Consider the following 20,242-nt stretch of genomic DNA (forward strand, 5'->3'; position numbering starts at 1 on the left):
CTCATAACACTAAAGGTTGGAGGTATCCAACGAAGCTGAATGTCAGAAAATCCAATACGTACCAAAGAAAGTGTTTGTTTTACACACGAGGAAGTGCTGGCCAGCGTTCAGGAGCTTCATAAGCTTTCTTCAGCCCGAACATCACAGCGACCAATGCCAACAGACACCGGCACACTTACGGATCCGCAGAGTCTTCACAGCTTTTCGTGACAGACCTCAGCAACTCAGCATTTTGGCTAATCTACTTTATTTACATATAAACACACACGGAGCACTGCAACATGGCTCCCTCTCTCTCAAGCATCAGACAGCAAAGAGAAAAAAGGACAAAGGACAATAGTCCCACTTCACGGAACACAGTAACACTGTCACTTCCCACTCTGTGGAGTCAAAACATACCACGTCATGTGAAAGACAAAAATCCCATAACTGCAATCACGGAGCAGGAATTCTAACACTAACTACCTCCCACTATAGAGTCTTGCCTCCTTTCTGGAGGAACTGTAGCTCAATGTTAGACCCAACCTAGACATGGCACCAAACACGATCATGTGTGGTGATGGAGAGGCACTTCTTAGCATCCCACCACCAAAGGTTGTCTAGTGTCATTCCTAGGTTGGCTCTGACATTGAGCTGCAGCTCTTCCAGAAAGGTGTGGACTCATTTCCCTTGCAGCATGAGCTTGGCTGAGCCTAAGACTACTCACATTGAAAGGGAGAATAATTCAGCTAGATTGTCAGCCTGATATATTTGTGTGGCTTGGCAATGGGTAGGATAGGGCTGGGAATTTGAGCAGGGGGGAGTCTCATGAAATGCAGGCCTTTGGGAGAAATATTGGTTCCCAGGGAAGGCAATACTTATGGGCTGTAAGTGATTTGGAGCATAGAATTGGCTGGGTCTCTTCTGGCTGTCTCTCCATCTCTCACCGATGGAGAGCAGAACTGCTGGAAATTGCAATAATTTCTGTCCTTCTGGTTGCATCTCTAATGGCGCTCATTCAGCCAAGCTGTAACAAAACCGCTGTCAAGATCACAGGTCACTGCTTCTGCAGTCATGTATGGAATCATGCCTAAAGACTGGACTCCATGCCAGAAAGCTCGACTTGCAGGATCATTAAAACCTTCCTCATAATGCTCCATATAATTTCTCCATATACTTGTCTATGTGAGTAACATAACTACACAGAAGGTGATAAGAGGCAACCTGACTGTATACATGGAAGGTGGTAAGGAATGCTCTCTCTTGAAATCTGCTGCTACTTCGGCTCATAAACCCCTTTTCAGATTCTCAATGATCCTCTTTATGTGCTAAGTTAGTGGAGTGTCCTCTATGGAAGCCATGCAGATTCTAAGACCTATCCATTGCACCTTTCCTGCTGCCATGTAGGGATCTAGACTGCTTTGTAGCTGTCTTTTCCCGGGGAGAAATTTCTCTCCCTGCTTCCTAGATTACAATCTTTGGGGGCTCACCTCTATTTGCTGGCTTCTACAGCCTCCATTCATCCAAGCTCTCCCCAAGGCTTCTTGTTCTGGACTTCTCCTTCTGATCTTCTCTCCTCCTCTCTTTCCTCTAGGCTAGCGGTTCTCAACCTGTGGGTCCCCAGATGTTATTGGACTCCCATCATCCCTGAGCTCTGGCCTTGCTAGCTAGGGGTGATGGAAGTTGTAGTCCAACAACATCTGGGGACCCACTGGTTGAGAACCGTTGCTCTAGGCCAACTCTGGCTCAGTTGCCTTGTCCTTTATCCATTCCCTCGTTTCTTCCATCTCCTCCTCTCACTGCCTCCAAGCCATGCCTCCTCTGACTTCTCATCCTCCTCCTTCATACTCTCTGCCTGTATCTCTGCTCTGCCTACTACTGCTGCTCCTGCACCACCTCCATCCTCTGCTCCCACACTGCCACTACCCCTCAGCTGTTCTGGCTCACTGCTGAACCTGGTTCTCTCCTGAAGCTGCACCTGAAAGGCTATCTGTGATGTCCCTGTATCATCATGTGACATCATCAGTGGATGGCAGGGTTCATGGTTACTCCAAGTCAGTTCTGCTGTGATTTGCAGAGTGAAGGTGCAGCTCTGGTCTCCACTTACAGTCACCAATGCATCAGCACAGTCACACGGATTGGTTTCAACTTTCACTTTTAAGGGAATATCACTTATATTTTGCCACTCATTTTATCTTTCCATTCACACATTGCTTCCTCGGTTTTCTGACGGCTGTTAAAAATCTGTTAGCAAAACACTGATGCATTGGAAAATTGTATTTTAGTTTCCAGCAGCTGCTAACAATCCTTTCCTTCTTATCATGTTTGAGAAATAAGTTGATAAATAGTTTTTAAATTGAGCATATTTTGAATTACAGGAGAGTGGGGGGAAAATGTTAGTCAAGTAGCACCAGCTTTATAAGTAGTGTTAATCTGCCTTAGTTTCTTATAATTAAGACAAGGATGAACTTTGCCGCATAGAGGATAATAGAGATTGCACCATTATCAGGATTACCCAATCCTTCAAAGTCCTGATTTTCCTATTCTTTTTTATTTCCAGTGAAGATCTTTCAAATTATTGTTGTGTGCTGTCAGCAGCAGTGTCTGTTAAGATGATTTGCAAATTGTGCCATTATGCTATTCAAATTTATTGTAAAAGAAAAAAAAATATATACTTCAGTAAAGCTAATTTACAGCTAATTTAATTTTCCCTTCCCATTTAGTTTACATAAAAATGCTTTGCAAGCTTCAGCTATTATCTCAAAAACTTATCCTGGGTTGAAACAGCCTTTAGAGATAATTCTCAAGAATTATTCATGGAATGCAAACCTAATAATTAATTAAAATACATAACAAGAATGCCTTTTGAGTTGCAATGTGCTCTTTAGTTGGCACTTATGCAAACAAAGCTGCAACCTTCCAATTTGGCATATGATCTAGTAACACTAAGCAGGCATTTTCCGCTTTTCCTTGGAGAATACATTTAAGTGAACGTGTAAGTCATTGTCTCAAAGTTCTGGAAGTTAGAGTTATGTGAGTGATATTGCTGTGGTTTATGGATATTTTGGACTGCTGAGGCTTGAAAGATTTGGTGGAAAGAAACAGGGGATCCATAGATGACATTTTATGAGGTACCTATCAGGGCATTCGTTCCCGTAAACACTAAGCATTCTTAACTTTGCATCTGTGCCGAGACCTCCCATGTGTGCCATTGAGCCTGTGCTTAAAGGTTTTTTTAATAAATTGAATGTTCTTGAAACACGGGAAACAAAGTTCCACTTTATTGTTATTTTTCACAGCAGCTTATTTATCTCTCCTCACATCTGGTTACATCTACTTTGGCTACGTTATATTCCTCGCTAGCAGATCAGCTATCTAGCAGAGGCAAAGCAGCATGTGCGTTTATCATTTAAACAGCTGATGGGAGCTCCCAGTCAAGCTTAGCATTGTCTACACTGGCAAGCACCTCTCCAGGGCTTCCCACAGCAGTGTTCTGCCAATAACACACAAATTTGCAGGACACGCCAATTGCCAGATATTGTGCTGCTGTGATTGATATACATCAATGGTATAGTATGTGCCCCACAACAGGTCTAAAACTGAAGGTTTGCATCTAAAAAAAAGTAATTGTTGCTTGATTTTTGTGCCTTATGTGTTTTTATCATATCCTGGTCTATCGTAGTCAAGAGAATGAGTACAGTGGACTCTCAGGTTGCGAACGTGATCCGTGTGGGATGCACGTTTGCAACCCGCAACTGGGCATCTGCATGCGTGCGGGTTGTGATTTGGCGCTTCTGCGCATGTGCAAAGTGCAATTTAGTGCTTCTGCAGATGCGCAACCGCTGAAACCCGGAAGTAACTGGTTCTGGTACTTCCAGGTTTTGGCGGTCCGTAACCCAAAAAAACGCAACCTGAAGCGTCTGTAACCCGAGGTATGACTGTATGTGTACCCCCTACTTCTATACTTGCCCTATAGCCTATTTAGCATGCTCTGCTTATGTATGTAGATGCTTTTACCGTATGCTGTCCGTAATAAAGATTTGACCATTGACACACAGCGTGTTTCCTAGCTCTGGAGGTGTCCGGGGTCGAACCTGGAATCTTTGGTCTATAAAGCATATGTTCTAACACGGACCTACTATGGCTTTTGTCCTCAAAGGATGTAGACATATGGATCATGTATTTCATACTACCATTTTGTGAAAGTCTCAACGGCCACTAGCTCTGCTGCAGAATTGCATGACAATGTTCCTGCATATTGCCAGCTGCCCCCTCCTAATCCATGGTTATGATGTTGATCTTGCTATCTTAATAAGCAGGAAGTGTTTTGGGGTTTTTTTAATCACACCTTTTCCCCGTTTTGCTTTCTTCCAGTCTGCTCCCAGTATTCAAGAGGAGTTTTCGCCATTTTTGGACTGTACGATAAAAGATCAGTACACACCTTGACCTCATTCTGCAGCGCCTTGCACATCTCCCTCATCACGCCGAGTTTTCCCACTGAGGGCGAGAGCCAGTTTGTGTTGCAACTGAGGCCTTCCTTACAGGGAGCACTGCTAAGCTTGCTGGGCCACTATAAATGGAACCGGTTTGTCTTTCTTTATGACACAGACAGGGGTAAGTAACGTAACAGCTTTCTGCTCAATTCATTTACAGCCAGATGCATTTATGCACCTTAGAAAGAATATGATCCTGGGGGGGTTTTTTGGGGGGACGACGACTTCACATTCTTAATGTAGGCTGCAGTTCTATCCCCTGAAAGTGAGCAGCATTGAACTCAATGGGACTTACTGGCTTTGATTATACATTAGGTTTTAGCTTTCGCGGGTACCAAAATTAGCTTCAGAATCACAGCAATATGTTTGAAGGGCTCCAAAATAAAAAGCAGCTTTTTTTTGTGCCAGTGTGGTATAGTGGTTAAGAGTGGTAGACCTGTAATCTGGTGAACCAGGTTCGTGTCTCCGCTCCTCCACATGCAGCTGCTGGGTGACCTTGGGCTAGTCCACTACTTTGAAGTCTCTCAGCCCCACTCACCTCACAGAGTGTTTGTTGTGGGGGAGGAAGAGAAAGGAGATTGTTAGCTGCTTTGAGACTCCTTTGGGTAGTGATAAAGTGGGATATCAAATCCAAACTCTTCTAAAAGCATGCACACACACACCCCCTGTGATTCTTAGACTCACTTAATATTATGAAGTTTACAATCTTGTTGATGGGTCGTTTGAAAGTGTTCAGTGCTGAGAGTTAATAATCTGAAATAAATATACAAACAATCCAGCAACAGACAGGTAAGCACCTCTAACTCTATTTAATTTCAGTGGGTGAGATTCAAGGCTTGAAGGACATAGCAGTGAGGCAGGACTGCAGCTTGGTGGCACAGGGTCTGTCTTGCATGCAGACGGTACCTGGTAAGGCTAGGAGTGCCCTCTGTCTGCATCTCCAGAGAGCTGCTGGCAGTGATTGTGGACGATAGTGAGCCAAATGGAACATTGGTCTGATGCAGGAAAAGGCAGCTTCCTATGTTTCTGTAGGGGACGCGGGTGGCGCTGTGGGTAAAACCTCAGTGCCTAGGACTTGCCGATCGTATGGTCGGCGGTTCAAATCCCCGCGGCGGGGTGAGCTCCCGTCTTTCGGTCCCAGCTCCTGCCCACCTAGCAGTTCGAAAGCATCCCTAAGTGCAAGTAGATAAATAGGTACCGCTTTATAGCGGGAAGGTAAACGGCATTTCCGTGTGCTGCGCTGGTGCTGGCTCGCCAGAGCAGCTTCGTCACGCTGGCCACGTGACCCGGAAGTGTCTGTGGACAGCGCTGGCTCCCGGCCTCTTAAGTGAGATGAGCGCACAACCCTAGAGTCGGACACGACTGGCCCGTACGGGCAGGGGTACCTTTATGTTTCTGTAACTGCATCACATCCTGTATCACAGAATTATCTACAATATGAACTTGAGCCGTGGCTTAATATCCGCTGTGTTATATTATGCCGACTTTTCTAAACAAACAATGCCCGTTAACTGTAGCCCTCCCTTAGCACGATTTGCTGCGCTGATGACTTTGTGCACCTTTGCATGTACCGCTCACATCTATGCTGAATCATTTTTTTTATTCTTCTTTGTTTCTAAAATGCTCAGATAAGAAAGCTTTGAAACAATATCTATGGACCCTATTGAGCTGTTGACATTTTTAGTCGTTCCTGCCTTGCAATCTGTTCTGTGATCAAACTGAAGTAATTAGGAATCAAGTAGGAAAACAAATAAACAATTGTACTCCTTCATGCAAAGCCAAAAACATTTGCAGTGTTATTTTTTAACAAAAATCACCAAATCAGTCCCTAGCCTGAATTCACCTTTCCTCATCAAAATTTCAAAGGCTAATCACAGGCGCACCATTTTGAAGTATGCAATGCCACGCCAAGGATGGCTTCAGAATCTCATTTCTGACAGCACACTTTGTAAACCTTTCTTCAGGAACTTATCTCAGAAACTTTGAAATCTTCAATGCATTTTTGAAATGGAGATGAAATAGTTATTATGTGGTGGATTTTTCTGCATTTGAAAAAAAAACACAGAATGGGAGGTGTGTTACTTCGTGACAGCATAAACAGTGAAGAGCGTTTGCACTGCAAAGATTTAAAAACTTTATAATGGCATACTATTTCATGGGGGCAAGACCTAATTTGTCAAATGCATCTGATGAAGTGGCCTCTAGCCCATGGTGCTATGATTGTTATTCTTTAAGGTGTCACAAGGCTCTGTGTTGAAACAAAATACAATGAAAATGTAAATATGCATCTCCCCTCCCCCACACAATATAGGTTTTTTTGCCCAATGGGGGGGGGGAGTTGGCTATTTGTCACCAAAAAATGTAGTTCCCACTTGAGAACTACATTTAGCCAGCCTATTGCAGTAGTCCCTTCTGTTCTCATTTACTTCCATGCAGCTTGCATTACCACTGAGAAACACTTAATTAAATGTTTCTTCTTCTTTGGTGATCACTCGTAGCCGAATAAGAATGTCTTCCATAAACATGGTTTTAACAATGAGTCTGTAAGTGACTGTGGAGGCCAATTCTAGATCCACACGTCCTTCCACAGTGGGGATATTGGTTTCTGGGCAGGAGTTGATCACGGTGTGGATTTGCCAAGCATGCCTTCCTCCTAGCACGTTCCTCCCTTTGCGTCCTGAGTTTGAGTGTCTTCAAAGCCCGTGACACCATTGGTAAAGGCTGTTCTCCAACTGGAGCGCTCCCAGGCCAGTGTTTCCCAGTTGTCAGTATTTATACTACATTTTTCTAGATTTGCCTTGAGACAGTCTTTAAACCTCTTTTGTTGACCACCAGCATTACGCTTTCCATTTTTAAGTTTGGAATAGAGTAGTTGCTTTGGAAGAAGATCATCAGGCATCCGCACATTAATTAAATGCATGTGTTGTGTGAAGGAATAAAACTCTCAGCCAATTTCGTGTGTTTGTTTGTAGTTGAAAAGCTCAGTCTGTTCTTGCCAGGGGGTTTGAAAGCTCATAAAAGGTGCAACAGGCAAGCTTAGGAAGGTTAAATTTGTGTGGGGAAGCCTAGTTACTATGGGAATCTGAAACTTTATAAAACTGAACAGCCCTTTTGACTGGCTAAGAAGTTGGAAAGGGAAAGTACTATGAAGTGTGCAGGATAATTTAAGAGTTGGAAATCAGAAGAATGAAGCGGGAACAGAGAGAGTTGCAGAGGACCCAGACACAATTGGCAAAGGCTGAGCTGAAAGCAAGAGGGCTGGGAGCTGCACTGCCAATAAGCTGAGAGAAATCAGTTTATTATTAGGTTTTGAGTTAAATAAGGAAATAGTCTAGACAAGTTAGATAAATGTATTTCCCACATAGTCATTTTGGTATCATAACTGATATTATAGTTCAATACTAACGCAGTATTGGTATCTCTCCCCCCCCCCCACACCTTTAGAAGTAATGATTGCTTTTCAAAAGCTTTAGTAAAAGAAGTGAGGGGCAGATGGGGCTTATGAAACTGGAACGGTCACCCATCTAGGAGAAGGAAAACTCTGATCCTAAGCCTCTACTGCCTTGCGGGACATCTTCAGGAGAAGGGAAGGCTAAGGAGTAAACCCTCCACAAATCTGGCAGTCGCTTAGATGGTTGGATGGCGACTTGTATGTCTCCTTTTGGCAACTCCTGGAGCCAAGCTGGTGCCAATGTATTGCTTTGCTTTCCTTTGGACCACATTGAGGCCAAGATGAGTGTGGTGTTCATACGGAGCCCCTGGTCGTCTCACGGACTATTGACCCATACACCACTAATCAGCTTGCAAACCCTTTGAGGTTGAGTGAGCATGCCCTTTGAGCATGCATAAAACTAGTGGGAAGGCAGTCCTTCAACCACTATGTCTTGAGTGCTATTTTTAAAACAAGTTTACTCCTTTTATAGCCCACCTTTGTTCCATTATAGAACTCAGGGTGGCAGACATGGGATTCCTAGGTGGTTTCCCATTCAAAGCCCTGACCAGACCTACACCTGCTTAGCTCAGCAGGTTGTCATTATGATGTAACCTTAGACCATTGATGGAGAACCTGTGACTCTCCAGATGTTGTTAGACTCCAGTTCCCCAAACCACTGGCCTGTGGCTGTTCTGGCTAGGGCTGATGGGAGCTGGGGTCCAGTAACATAGCCATTGTGGCGTTTGTATGGAGCCCCTGGCCATTTCACAGAATATTGACCCGTAGACCACTAACTAATCCGCTGCCACCAACCAGGTCCTTCCCGGTAAATCACTTAGTCTCAGTCAGGTTCTTAAGTTACCAATGAAGAGTGCAGTTTATTGCAAACACAAACAAACTTTAAATGCATTCAAAACACTGTTACCCTATACCAGGGGTCTGCAACCTTTAAGACAAAAAGAGCCACTTGGACCCGTTTCCGAAGAAAAAAAAACTGGGAGCCGCAAAACCATTGCGACATTTAAAACAAATATATCTCCGGAGCCGCGATCTGACAGCGGGCAGGAAGGTGACGCCGGGACGGTGCGTGGCTGACGCACGCACCGCCCCCATGCGACGTCACAGCCAGTACAGTGCCCGCCACAGTGGGGAGTGTCGGGGCGCACAATGCACCTCCTCCCCTCGCTAGTATCCGCCCCGGAGCCGCGGCAAAGGTGTAAAAGAGCCACATGCGGCTCCGGAACTGCGGGTTGCTGACCCCTGCCCTATACCCTCTTAGTCTTATTTTATTCTGTCTCTAACTCCCCTCTTACCTCCCCTCACACAAGAATCAACTGCACTGTCTCTCTCTTTCCATCTGTCTGCCAACTGCTTTCCCAACTGCCTTTTCCCAACCAACCAACCAACCAACTAACTAACCCTCAGGCTAAGCCCTTTTATAAACAGGTAGGTTCCGCCTCTGGCTATTCTATTGGTCTACCTATTAACTCTTTCTCTCCCCCTGTACAGACATTTTCAAAAGAACGGGCAAACGCCATAAGGAGGGTCATTGTCTGGGCAGTCCAGGACCCCCATATACACTGCCCAGGCTAGCGCCCTAGGGAGGTCACTTTGTTACTGCTAACATAGCAGTCTGACTTCACCCCTAAAGGTGCACTCCATTGTCTCTTGAGACAGGTGGATGCTAGCAACAAGTCAAAGCTAAACTAGTTGTTGACTTAAAATTCATCGGATACTTTGATTTTCACCCTGTGATTCTGAGTGTTAGCATCCACATGAGTTCAGAAGGACCTTTGCAGTGCTATCCAGAAGTGTGTGGCTACTGAGGAGTTTGTAATTTTTTCATTACACTTTGTCTCTCACTTTGCTTCCAAGGAGCTCAAGGTGCTCCTCCCGCTCATTGTCCTCCCCGTCTCCATATCATCCTCAGAACAAACTCTTCCCACTTTGGATCAAATCTAGGTTTCCAGGTGACATAAGAAAGTTGCAGAGATAGTGCAGAATAGTTCACACCCCGGAAATGATCTCTTTCAGCTTCTGTCTTCTGGAAGAAGGTACAGGGTTATAAAGACTAGGACTAGCTGCCTGAGAAACAGTTTCTATCCAAATGCGATTATGGTTTTAAACGCAGTGTAAGGTAGTCTCTGTGGGATTATATTGTATTTAATTATGGGGTATCAGAGTTTTTAGGGGGTTAACCAGGCTGGGACAGCAGGCTTGTTGGTTTTTGAACGATGTATTTTTTTTTCCAATTTCGTTGTTCTGTATGGGACAACGACAATAAAGATTATCGTATCGTATTGTAAACCTGTGAGGTAGGTTAGGTTGAGAATTGGTGACTTGCCCCATGCCACCCAGTGAGCTTCATAACTGAGTGGGTTTGAACCCTGGTCTCCCAGGTCCTAGCCTGATGTTTTAACCACTACACCATGCCATGCACTACATAGAGGTCCAGTTTTATGAACCAGCACTGCAGTCTGAAGCCTCTGTGTGAGGCTGCCATACCTTGCCTGCTTACAGCTGTTTAAACAGTCACTGTAATCATACAGATGAGGAGTTGAGTGAAAAGGACCTCCCAAAATCCTCCATGCTCTTTGGGGGTGGCAAAACTGATGCTTGGGGTGGCAGGTGGGGAGTGAGAAATTATCCACCAGTCTTTCTCAGAAATTATCTTTTGAGAAATTTCAGCCCCGCTATTATTGAATGAAACTTTTTTTGTTAGGTCATCTTGGCGGATGAAGGAAATAATTATTCTGAGAGAGGAGACTTTGGAAAGAGTAGGGAACAAGCCCATTGTTTCAACAACACATGAATAAAATTAAACAATATTAAAACTGGATCCTCAGTTGCACCCCAAGTCAGCCCTACTGGAAACTGCAGCAATCATGTGTTGAGGCCCCATATGGAGAATCCAGTTCACCACATTCAGCATGCCCAAACAATCTTTACTAAATTGTGAGTCTGTTGGCAGACTTGCTTTCTTGCAGACTGTTGCATTTCACCTGCCGAGCTTCTGAGTCAGGGCTTGATTTCTAACAGAAGTACTTCCAAAGCAAGTGCATAAGTATGAGTTTTTCAGTGAGAGCCGGTATAGTTTACTGAATATAGTGTTTTATTTTTCTCCCCCTGCAAGAACTGTGTGGTCTTGAGTAAGTTACCATTGCCTATAATTCCATTACTTGAGTAGTGACCTTCTAGGAGGTGTAATTGTGAAGGTTGGGGGGGGGAGATTGGAAAGCACCTTGTGCATGAAAAGTGCCATGACAATGATTAATCATTATTACAATAAGCAGCGCTTTATTTGGGAAACCATGGCAATGTTTGTTGAAAGCAGCATTGATTCACATTGGAAAGGTACCTTTGAGTAGATTTGCTGGGGAATAGCTGCATTGCTAGGGTGCACAGAGCAGTCAGCAGAGTGTGCTGCACAATTTTATTTTAAAGAGTAAATTGAAATTTGCTCAGATAAAAAGTGTCATATTGAACACAAACCATAAACAGGAGACCGTGATCACAGGCGATCTGATGCATTTGAGTGAGTTGTTCAGACAGGAGCTGGCAGCTTTAGTGCTTGTTGCAACCCCTACATAACCTTTGGTATTGTATACTTCAAATGGCAGGAAACCTGGGAGGCCCTGCAAATACGGCTGAGGTCAGATTAAAAATTCAGGAATCATATACAGCAGAGTAAATCTTTTTTTTTCTTTTTAGTAAATTTGTCAATTTTTAGAGTTTCAAAGCAAATTATGTAAATATATATCCATGGGTAAGGATGCAGTATCGGAATACACGAAAAGAAAACCAAATCTTGTGTAACAGATGTCATTAACATGCAGTTCAGTTGTGAGGTGAAAACTACCTGTATCATGAAATACAGTGGTACCTCGAGTTACAAACACCTTGGGTTACGAACACTTCGGATTACAGACTCCACTAACCCAGAAGTAGTACCTCGGGTTAAGAACTTTGTCCCAGGATGAGAACAGAAATTGCGTGCTGGCGGTGTGGCGGCAGCAGAAGGCCCCATTAGCTAAAGTGGTACCTCAGGTTAAGAGCGGTTTCAGGTTAAGAATGGACCTCTGGAACCAATTAAATTCATAACCAGAGGTACCACTGTAATGACCCAACATTTATTCCATGCTTTCAAAATGTCAGTAAATTCACTGCCATGCTGTGTTTTTATATACTTTATTGGAACCATTGGGATCTGGTCACTGATGGAGACAAGATACTCAGCTGATTGGACAAGGTTGTTTAATATCATTGACTTACTGACTGATTGATTGATTGATAGCCCCAACCACTAAGGATGGCTTCCAACAATTATAAAACCGCATTAAAACATCAAACATTGAAAACTTCCCTACACAGGGTTGCCTTCAAATGTCTCAGAAGAAGTAGGGTCTCCTTGACATTTGACAGGAGGGTGTTCCACAGGGCCACTACCAAGAAGGCCCTCTGCCTGGTTTCCTGTAACTTCACTTCTCACAGTGAGGGAACTGGCAGAAGGCCCTCAGAGCCGGATCTCAGTGTCTGGGCTGTATGATGCAGGTGAATAGTCTCCTTCAGGTATACAGGCATATAGCATTTAGAAACAGACATGTGCATTTTCATAATGATGAACGACTGCTCATGTAACAACCAGAAAGCAATTTGGTGTGGATATCCTGGTTAAAATATATAACAAAGCTAAATCCAGTTTTATGTGTCCTATAGCGTGTATTTCAGACTTTCAACAAAATATTGGATGTATTTAAGGATGCTCTGAATACTGCTTCTGAAAGTAAAACAGAACAGATAATTAATTTTCATATAAGTGTCCTGAGTAGACAGCAGGTTCACGGTTAATATGATTGGCGGGTGGACTGAATTTTGTACAATTTTGCATACGGTACGCAAGAGTGATTCAGGACTATCTTGGTGTCTGTACTCCTGGATGGATGGATAGTGATCTGTATGCAGCAAGTAACAATTGCTCAGATCTGCTTTGCAAAACTTTGTACCTGCTTTTGACGATAAGCGTCTCAAACATTTGATGCCAGCATGTGGGCAGGTGGAAATATCCTTGAAAATAAAGGGACAGGTTTCACACATCCCAAGGATGTCTCCTGCTGTTTTTATTTTTCATTGTGAAGGAGAAGCTGGGATTATTCTCAAATGTGAGGGAGAAACCCTTTTGTTTCCAGAATAGGAACCACATTTGTCACCGAGAAAACAGGTGCTGTGATATTCTCGACAGGATACCAAACACAGCCTGTTTAAGCAGCCTCTGTTGTGCCAGATATCCTCCTTAGTGGTTGCGAAGTACAGCTGGAGTCAACTTCATTGTCTTACACCAGAGTATCTCTTCAAGCACGCCACTGGTTTCCAGGAAGTTACTTCAGAGTTACCTCTTTGGCATGTCTTGGTGCATCATTAATAAAATGGGGGTATTCAAGGCCACTAATAAACCTAAGGTCAGTAACACTGGCTGACAGACAGTTGATAAATGAAGTATCCTGCAGAGCAAGCATCCTAGGAAGCCTTGAAAAGAGTCAAAGGAGGAAGCAAGCCACACATCCAAACTCGTATGCTTTAGAATTTTATTTCACTGTGGACATCTGAGTCCGGCAGCTGCTGTATTTAGCCTTTTATGCAGCCACAGGTGTTGGCTTCGGCGCTGGAACACATAGTTGTGGGAAACAAAGGCAGGCATAGTGGCAGCTGCCAGGGCCTGGCAGTGGTGCCAAATAAACATTGAATGTAAAACAAATATATGTGCCAACTGGGCTCCAAATTGAGTTTCTAGTTCAGAAAAATTAACTTGTCTTTTGAGAAGCATTATCTGAGGACTATAGACGAACGTCCAAAGCTGTTACAAGGTACAAGGCACGCATTTTGTTGAAATGGGGGGTGTATAAAAAAGCAAATTAAAAATGGGGGGGTACATGTTTTGCAAAAGCAGAAGCTTACTAGCTTTCCTGAAACTATTTCACATTCTTGCACACACATTGGGACAAGTTAATCAAGGGTTTAATGTCCGCTGCTTCACTGGAATAAAGCAAACCTAACATTAAGTCAGTGAGAATTTCTGGAGGGGCTGCATCTCCAGGAACTTATCACAAACTCCCATGGGCTCCACTTTTTCTCTGTGGCCAGGATCCAAAGAGCTGCACCAAAGGACTTCAGTTTCTTTGATCAGCAGACCTCTATGCCATATTACCAGCCTGTTTCTGAAAGTCTCCTTAATTTCAAAAGTGGGAAATCCACTTTTCTCTAAAGGCTTTGACTTTACCCTCTCATCCCCATCCAAAAGAGGAAGGGTGCTGTCAGGGAACTGCCATCAGAGCTAGAGGCGGAGGGAAGGCTCCAGAGGGATGCCGGAGAGCGTCCCAGTAGGGAGAGAGGCAGCCCATCTGCTGGGGAAGGAAATCAGCATAACACCAGTGGAGAAGGGGGGCAGATGGGGGAATCGGAGAGGAGGCTCCAAGACTCCTCGCCGGAGACCAGCGGAGAGAGTATGGGTACTCCGCTGCCCACACCCTCCCTGCAGAAGACTTCCGCGCAGGGAGAGTAGGAGGAGACTTGGCGTCAAAGAACTTCTTTGCTGGAAGAAGTTCAAGAAACGCCCACTGACAGATTCTGCCAGCGACTGAGACAGCCACGAAGCTAGAGGCTGTCCAGACAGAAAGGGTTCAACCAGGTAACCTAGCCAGGAGTGGCGGCAACTTACGCACGAGCAACCCCTAGAACCATTACAGGTGCATAGCTCAATAGAAGACCACATGCTTTCCATGCAAGAGATCCCAAATTCTATCCCTGCCACGTCCAGTTAAAAGGATTAGATATCTGGTGATGCCAAGGTGAAATATATGCATTTATGGGTCCCTAGCTACACCCGGGCCTGTGTGAGGAAGGGAGACCTGGCCAACCAGTGTCCGCCTCTGTTTGCCCTTCCCTTCCTGCAAATTTCTCACTGTTTACTTATCCCTGGCTGCCTCCCCCAAATAGCCTTTGGACCCATGAGGCTCTGTGAGAACAACTCTTGGTGGTATGGGGTTGAAACTTAAGCATAGGGAGGATAAAGGATGAGATCACTTCTGTAAATTCTGTCTTTCTTTCTCTTGCATTGATTGTGTGCGCTCTCTCTCTCTTAAAAAAAAAGAAATACATTTTCTTTTTTTTCTTTTTTTGAGTTATTTCCTTTAGGTGGCTTATTGTAAATTCTCCACGGAATTTGCATAAAATGTTCAGAGGAGGATGCTTCAAAGCAGATTTAATAGATAAGGAAGCTAAGGAAGAGAAGCTGTATAGATGAATCAGCTTCCTATTAAGCTAAAAAAAAGTGACTAAAAAAGAAGTACAGAAAAGGCAGAATAAATGCAAACAACATCCAGGAAGGAACAAACTAGCAAAGTAGAACAGGGTCATAGGGCTTAGAGAAAAGAGAACAAATAATGCAGATCATTTGAGAAATGGGGGGGAAAACCAATATAAACAAAAAAAGAAACCAGAGCTACATTTCCTAAATTCAAACTTATCACAAATAATATGTTTTGATTATCTAAAGTCAACAAATGTTCAAAAGCTTGGGAGAACTATTACAAAAAGGGCACGTGCAGGTGGTTAAATAAAATTAATTGGCTGTGGCACAGATGCTTAAATATGTTTATTAAATAAACAGAGGGTTAATTGTTTTGTTGTACTTGGACCTCCCTTTGCATTGAGGAAAGCTAAGAGCAGCAGGAGTCTTTCATTTAGGAACCAGTCAGATCCATAACTCCTTAGCTTCACAGAGCTACATTTGAATAGGGTATTGTGTAGGTGTTTTATATGCTAATGTTAGAAGCTTCTGAGCCAAGATGGAGGAGGTGGAGAGTGTAGTTTTAAACCAGAACAGATATAAAGTGGGTGGGAAATGAAAACCTCAGATGGAAAGAATCTGTGGTATATGGTTATCTCTTGACGCAAACTTGATAGGATGGGCAGGGAAGAGCCAGCTGGGAGCTCCTTATGTCTTTTGAATATTTGAGAGCCAAACTTTCAAAAGGTACAAACAGAATCAAGGCAGTTGATAGGAGCTAGCATCAAAAATAGTTTGGTACTTGGAGCATTCTATCACATACACACAACCAAAATGGCTAGCGTTGAAGGTTGAAATCAAGAGAATTATCTAAAGAAAAACGTGTTACGACAGATGTGTGTTCAGGTCACAACAAACGGTGAAGAATTTCTAGGTATCCTAAAAGACATGCACCTATAACAACTGGCCATTGAACCAACCGGATACAAGATGACTTTGGACCTAATCCCCAGTGATCAGTGTTGGGATCAGGTAGGATTAGGTGCATTGAGCATTGAGTGGTAACTGGTTGAAAAGCAATTATTGGGAAGATTTCTCTCTCTTTCATCACCAGTTTAAAAGCAACATAGAAAACTTTTTTTCAGATAAGATTGCATGAAAGTGTGGTAGTCAGGAAACATATACATGCCTTTGCTACTGGCCAAATTTCATAATATAATGTGCTTATCAGTCAGCTACTCCTCAACACATATATCCAGTCTGGATTGACTAAAAGACACACAACGAATTGGCAGAGATCCATAACTTATTGGCTCACATTTTTCATTCTGTTTAGCAAGATCCACTGAGCCTGTTTTATATCATATTTCCTTCACCACTAACACCAGACTTGTGAAACCTGTCACACATTCTTACTGAATAAATATTTTTTATGCACTTCATATGTTAAGATTTATGTAACTTGGGAAGAGTTTAATAAATATCCGGCCTGACTGTTGGAATTAAAGTCGGGATGCATGGGATTCTGTTTGGCTCAGTTTTGTGTGAGAATCTGCTTCAAGTACTCAAAAATTTGAGAGCTCTTGAAAAAAACAGCAACCCAAGAGTAATGCATGCAATAACCTGATTGTAAAAAGCTCAGTTGCTTTCCCCTTGCAGGCTAAAAAGAGGTGAAGGGAGTGCTTACAAAGGGGAGAATCCAGGAGGCTTCTGTTCTGACTCACTGTCCTTACCTCCTTGTCTGTCATTTCCTGAAATGATTGTGGGAATTGAAATTTCAAAGCACATCATCAGCCACATCCTTCGATTGCCAGTTTATATGGAGAAAATAAGAAGGGGGGATCATTTTCAAGGGTGGGAGGGAGAAGGAATTTTATGGAAAAGAAAATCCACAGCATGGTTCAAAGCGGTGCTATTTTTTTTCTAGAAAAAGAGGTGCCAGAACTCCTCCTTCATTCTCTTATAAGGGCAATGGTGCCCACCTGAGAGGTGCTGGAACTGAGTTCTAGTGAGTTCCAGCTGAAAAGAAAAGCCCTGGTTCAAAGCCAAAAAAACGTAATAAGAGTCTGCTGGATCAACCAATGTCCCAACTATTTTAGCAACCTGCTCTTGTGGTGGGCAGCCAGATTCATGTTGGAAACCCACAGAGCTGGACCCAAGCAGAGGAGAAATCTCCCCTCCTGTGGTTTCTAGCTACCAGTATTCAGAAGTACTATTGTCTGTAGTTGGGGAGGCAAAGCATACCCATCATAGCTAGTATCCATCGATGAGCTTGGATATATTTAAAATTCAATTGCAGCAAATGATATATGTTAGAGTTTGTTGTGGTTGATTTATATGCCCCATAATAAAAAGAGGCAGGGGTGTTTCTGAGGAATTAATCACACATGATCTGAAACAGGATGGATGGAAGTGCAGGAAAAGTGTGTGATTACTCTCACTGCCCTTCATAGAGGGTCTGCTGTCACTTCCTGCTGCATTTAAACATAATATTTCAGAATATAAGAATCCAGTGGTACCTCGGGTTAAGTACTTAATTCGTTCCGGAGGTCTGTTCTTAACCTGAAACTGTTCTTAAGCTGAAGCACCACTTTAGCTAATGGGGCCTCCCGCTGCCGCCACGCCGCCACCACACGATTTCTGTTCTCATCCTGAAGCAAAGTTCTTAACCTGAGGTACTATTTCTGGGTTAGCGGAGTCTGTAACCTGAAGCATCTGAAACCCCAGGTACCACTGTAATGCAAAATGTGTGTGAGGCTTCGAAAGAAACTAAGATACTCCTATATCATTATTCACTTTAATTTGCAAAATTGTTTTCCGAAATGCTTACTTCATATAGACCAATTCAGGAGGAAATCTGCTTCATTGCTAAAAATTCTAAACCTCAAAGCACTCTCACTGTTGCCCTATTATGCAAAGGAAGTGATGAGGAGTGAAGAGGGCTTCAAACGTGAGGGTGCATTGAGAGATATGAAAGACCAAGCTGAAACGCTGATTACCAGAACCTCTTCTCCTCTGAGAGAGACATTTCCAGTGTTACCAACACACAGCTGTTGAAACGGGGTGTTGTTCAATCAGGCGCAGTCAGGGCCGTTCAGCTTTCACTTGGGCAATTCTGAATGCAGGAAGTAAAGAATGAGTGGCGGTGGTGGAGGGGTGGCAGCGGGAAGAGTCACAGAGAAGAAATGGTTGTCCCATAAATGAATCGACAAAAACCAGAACATCTGCTCATCAGAAACGCCAGAAAGTAATGTTGTTTTATTTACACAGCTCTTCCTGATGGCTGTGGCATACATAACAAGTCTGGGTGATTGGAACCAAAGTCAGTTACAGTGGTACCTCAGGTTAAGTACTTAATTCGTTCCGGAGGTCTGTTCTTAACCTGAAACTGTTCTTAACCTGAAGCACCACTTTAGCTAATGGGGCCTCCTGCCGCGCCGCCGGAGCACAATTTCTGTTCTTATCCTGAAGCAAAGTTCTTAACCTGAAGCACTATTTCTGGGTTAGCGGAGTGTGTAACTTGAAGCATATGTAACTTGAAGCGTATGTAACCCGAGGTACCACTGTATCTTTCTTGGCTGCATGTCTTTTATAGCACACTCCTTGTGTTTAAAGCCCTCAACAGCTTTTAAAGCTTGCATTTGCTGTGTTGAATCTGTAGATATGAGCCACTGCTACACATTTACTATCTCTTTTGTTCAAATTAGGGCTGGGTTATGTCAGGTTTCCAGCATCATGATGTATCACTGGCCAAACATCGTGATCTGGCACTACACTGCAATGTCGAAACGACAAGCTACATTGGCACAAGCACCACAAGGCGCCGAGGTGGAACTGCCGGTGCTCTCACCAAGGGAGCTGAGGCAGTTTCACCCCAGCGCCTCGCAGAGCCAGGGAGGACGCAGCTTGTTCCCAGAGCTGGGGGCTGGGGACTGAGGGAGTCCCGTCCCCCAGGTGAGCGTTCAACTGCTCCCACCCCCCAGCTGAACGATCCCTGATGCCTCTCTGGATCACCCAGCCCCATGCAGTAACAAAGGCATAACTGTGTGATTCCCCCAAAGAAAGAAGTGCAACTAAATGTTGATTTTGACTGACAGCATCAAGGGGGCGAATAGAAGAGGGGCCAATTAAAGAGTAACGAAGAACTGGCAGGGGAGGTATAGAATCATCACACATTCTGAGAAAGGACAGCAGCTTCTGGGCAATGGCAGCAGCTGCTAAGTTTCACAAAGAGCTGTGTTTTTCTGATAGGGTAGAAGGATTAAATGTTTCATTTTCCCACATGGAGTAAAACCATGGAAGGAATACCCATCCCCGCTTTTCAGATATGACCTCTTCACCCTCCTCCTCTGCAGATCCGTGGTCATTAATTTAAATTGTCTCTCCTCTCTCCCTGATGGGTAGGAGAAACAGAATGGGGTACCTCTTTAGAGACCAAACAGCAGCTTACGATGCATTTGAGTTGCCTGCCAGAGTATTTCCTTTCAAACCAGCAGGTTTTTCTCTCTTTTTTTCAATGCTGCGTTGTGGTGGAGTGTCAATCATACATGTCACTTATAATTTTTCCCTGTACCCCTTTGGGCCTGTCCACCAACCTGCAGCGAACCATTTGGCGATTTCTCTTTTTCCACCTGTGCCTCTATAATGACATCCTGTCTCTTAATGCTCCCTTGCCAATTTTTAAACATTCTGCCAAGCAGGGAGAATTAATAACAAGGTCTGAAAATGTATTTAATATAGCCCCAGTGCCCCTGTGAGCCATTCTTATTATTTTGTTTCCCGGCCCACACTCCTTGCTGACATTCAGGGCCGTATAAAGAATGCAAACTTAGATAGGAAAAAGTGGAAGGAGCCCCTGGGACAGTCGATTGGCTGAGATTTAACTTTGGGGAGTGTTTAAGCAATTGTGTAATTGTCATCATTCTGCAGTCGTTGCTTCTGAGTATTAAAATTACTTCAGGGAACCCCCAATCCAAAACCGCAGTTCCAACAAAGCTACCCCAAAAAGCACCATTTTTTTTTGCTAGAGTGACTCTCTTCTGCGGGGCAATGGAG

The 20,242-nt window shown here is 43.8% G+C and overlaps 1 protein-coding gene across 12 annotated transcripts in view; it reads left to right on the plus strand.

Annotated features, from left to right (window-relative positions):
• The window catches only part of GRIA4 (glutamate ionotropic receptor AMPA type subunit 4), a 230,750-nt gene that overhangs the window by 99,706 nt on the left and 110,802 nt on the right, over nt 1–20,242 (plus strand). For all 12 annotated transcript variants that reach the window (XR_008330113.1, XR_008330114.1, XM_053385723.1 and 9 more), the window contains one exon: nt 4,354–4,593. Coding sequence is in view for 10 of the 12 variants with exons in the window: in XM_053385723.1 (XP_053241698.1) it covers nt 4,354–4,593 (240 nt within the window). In the remaining 2 variants the exon portion in view is untranslated. The remainder of the gene's footprint in view (nt 1–4,353; nt 4,594–20,242) is intronic.

Source organism: Podarcis raffonei, chromosome 4 (assembly GCF_027172205.1).
Source record: "Podarcis raffonei isolate rPodRaf1 chromosome 4, rPodRaf1.pri, whole genome shotgun sequence".
NCBI classification, from domain to species: Eukaryota; Metazoa; Chordata; class Lepidosauria; order Squamata; family Lacertidae; genus Podarcis; species Podarcis raffonei.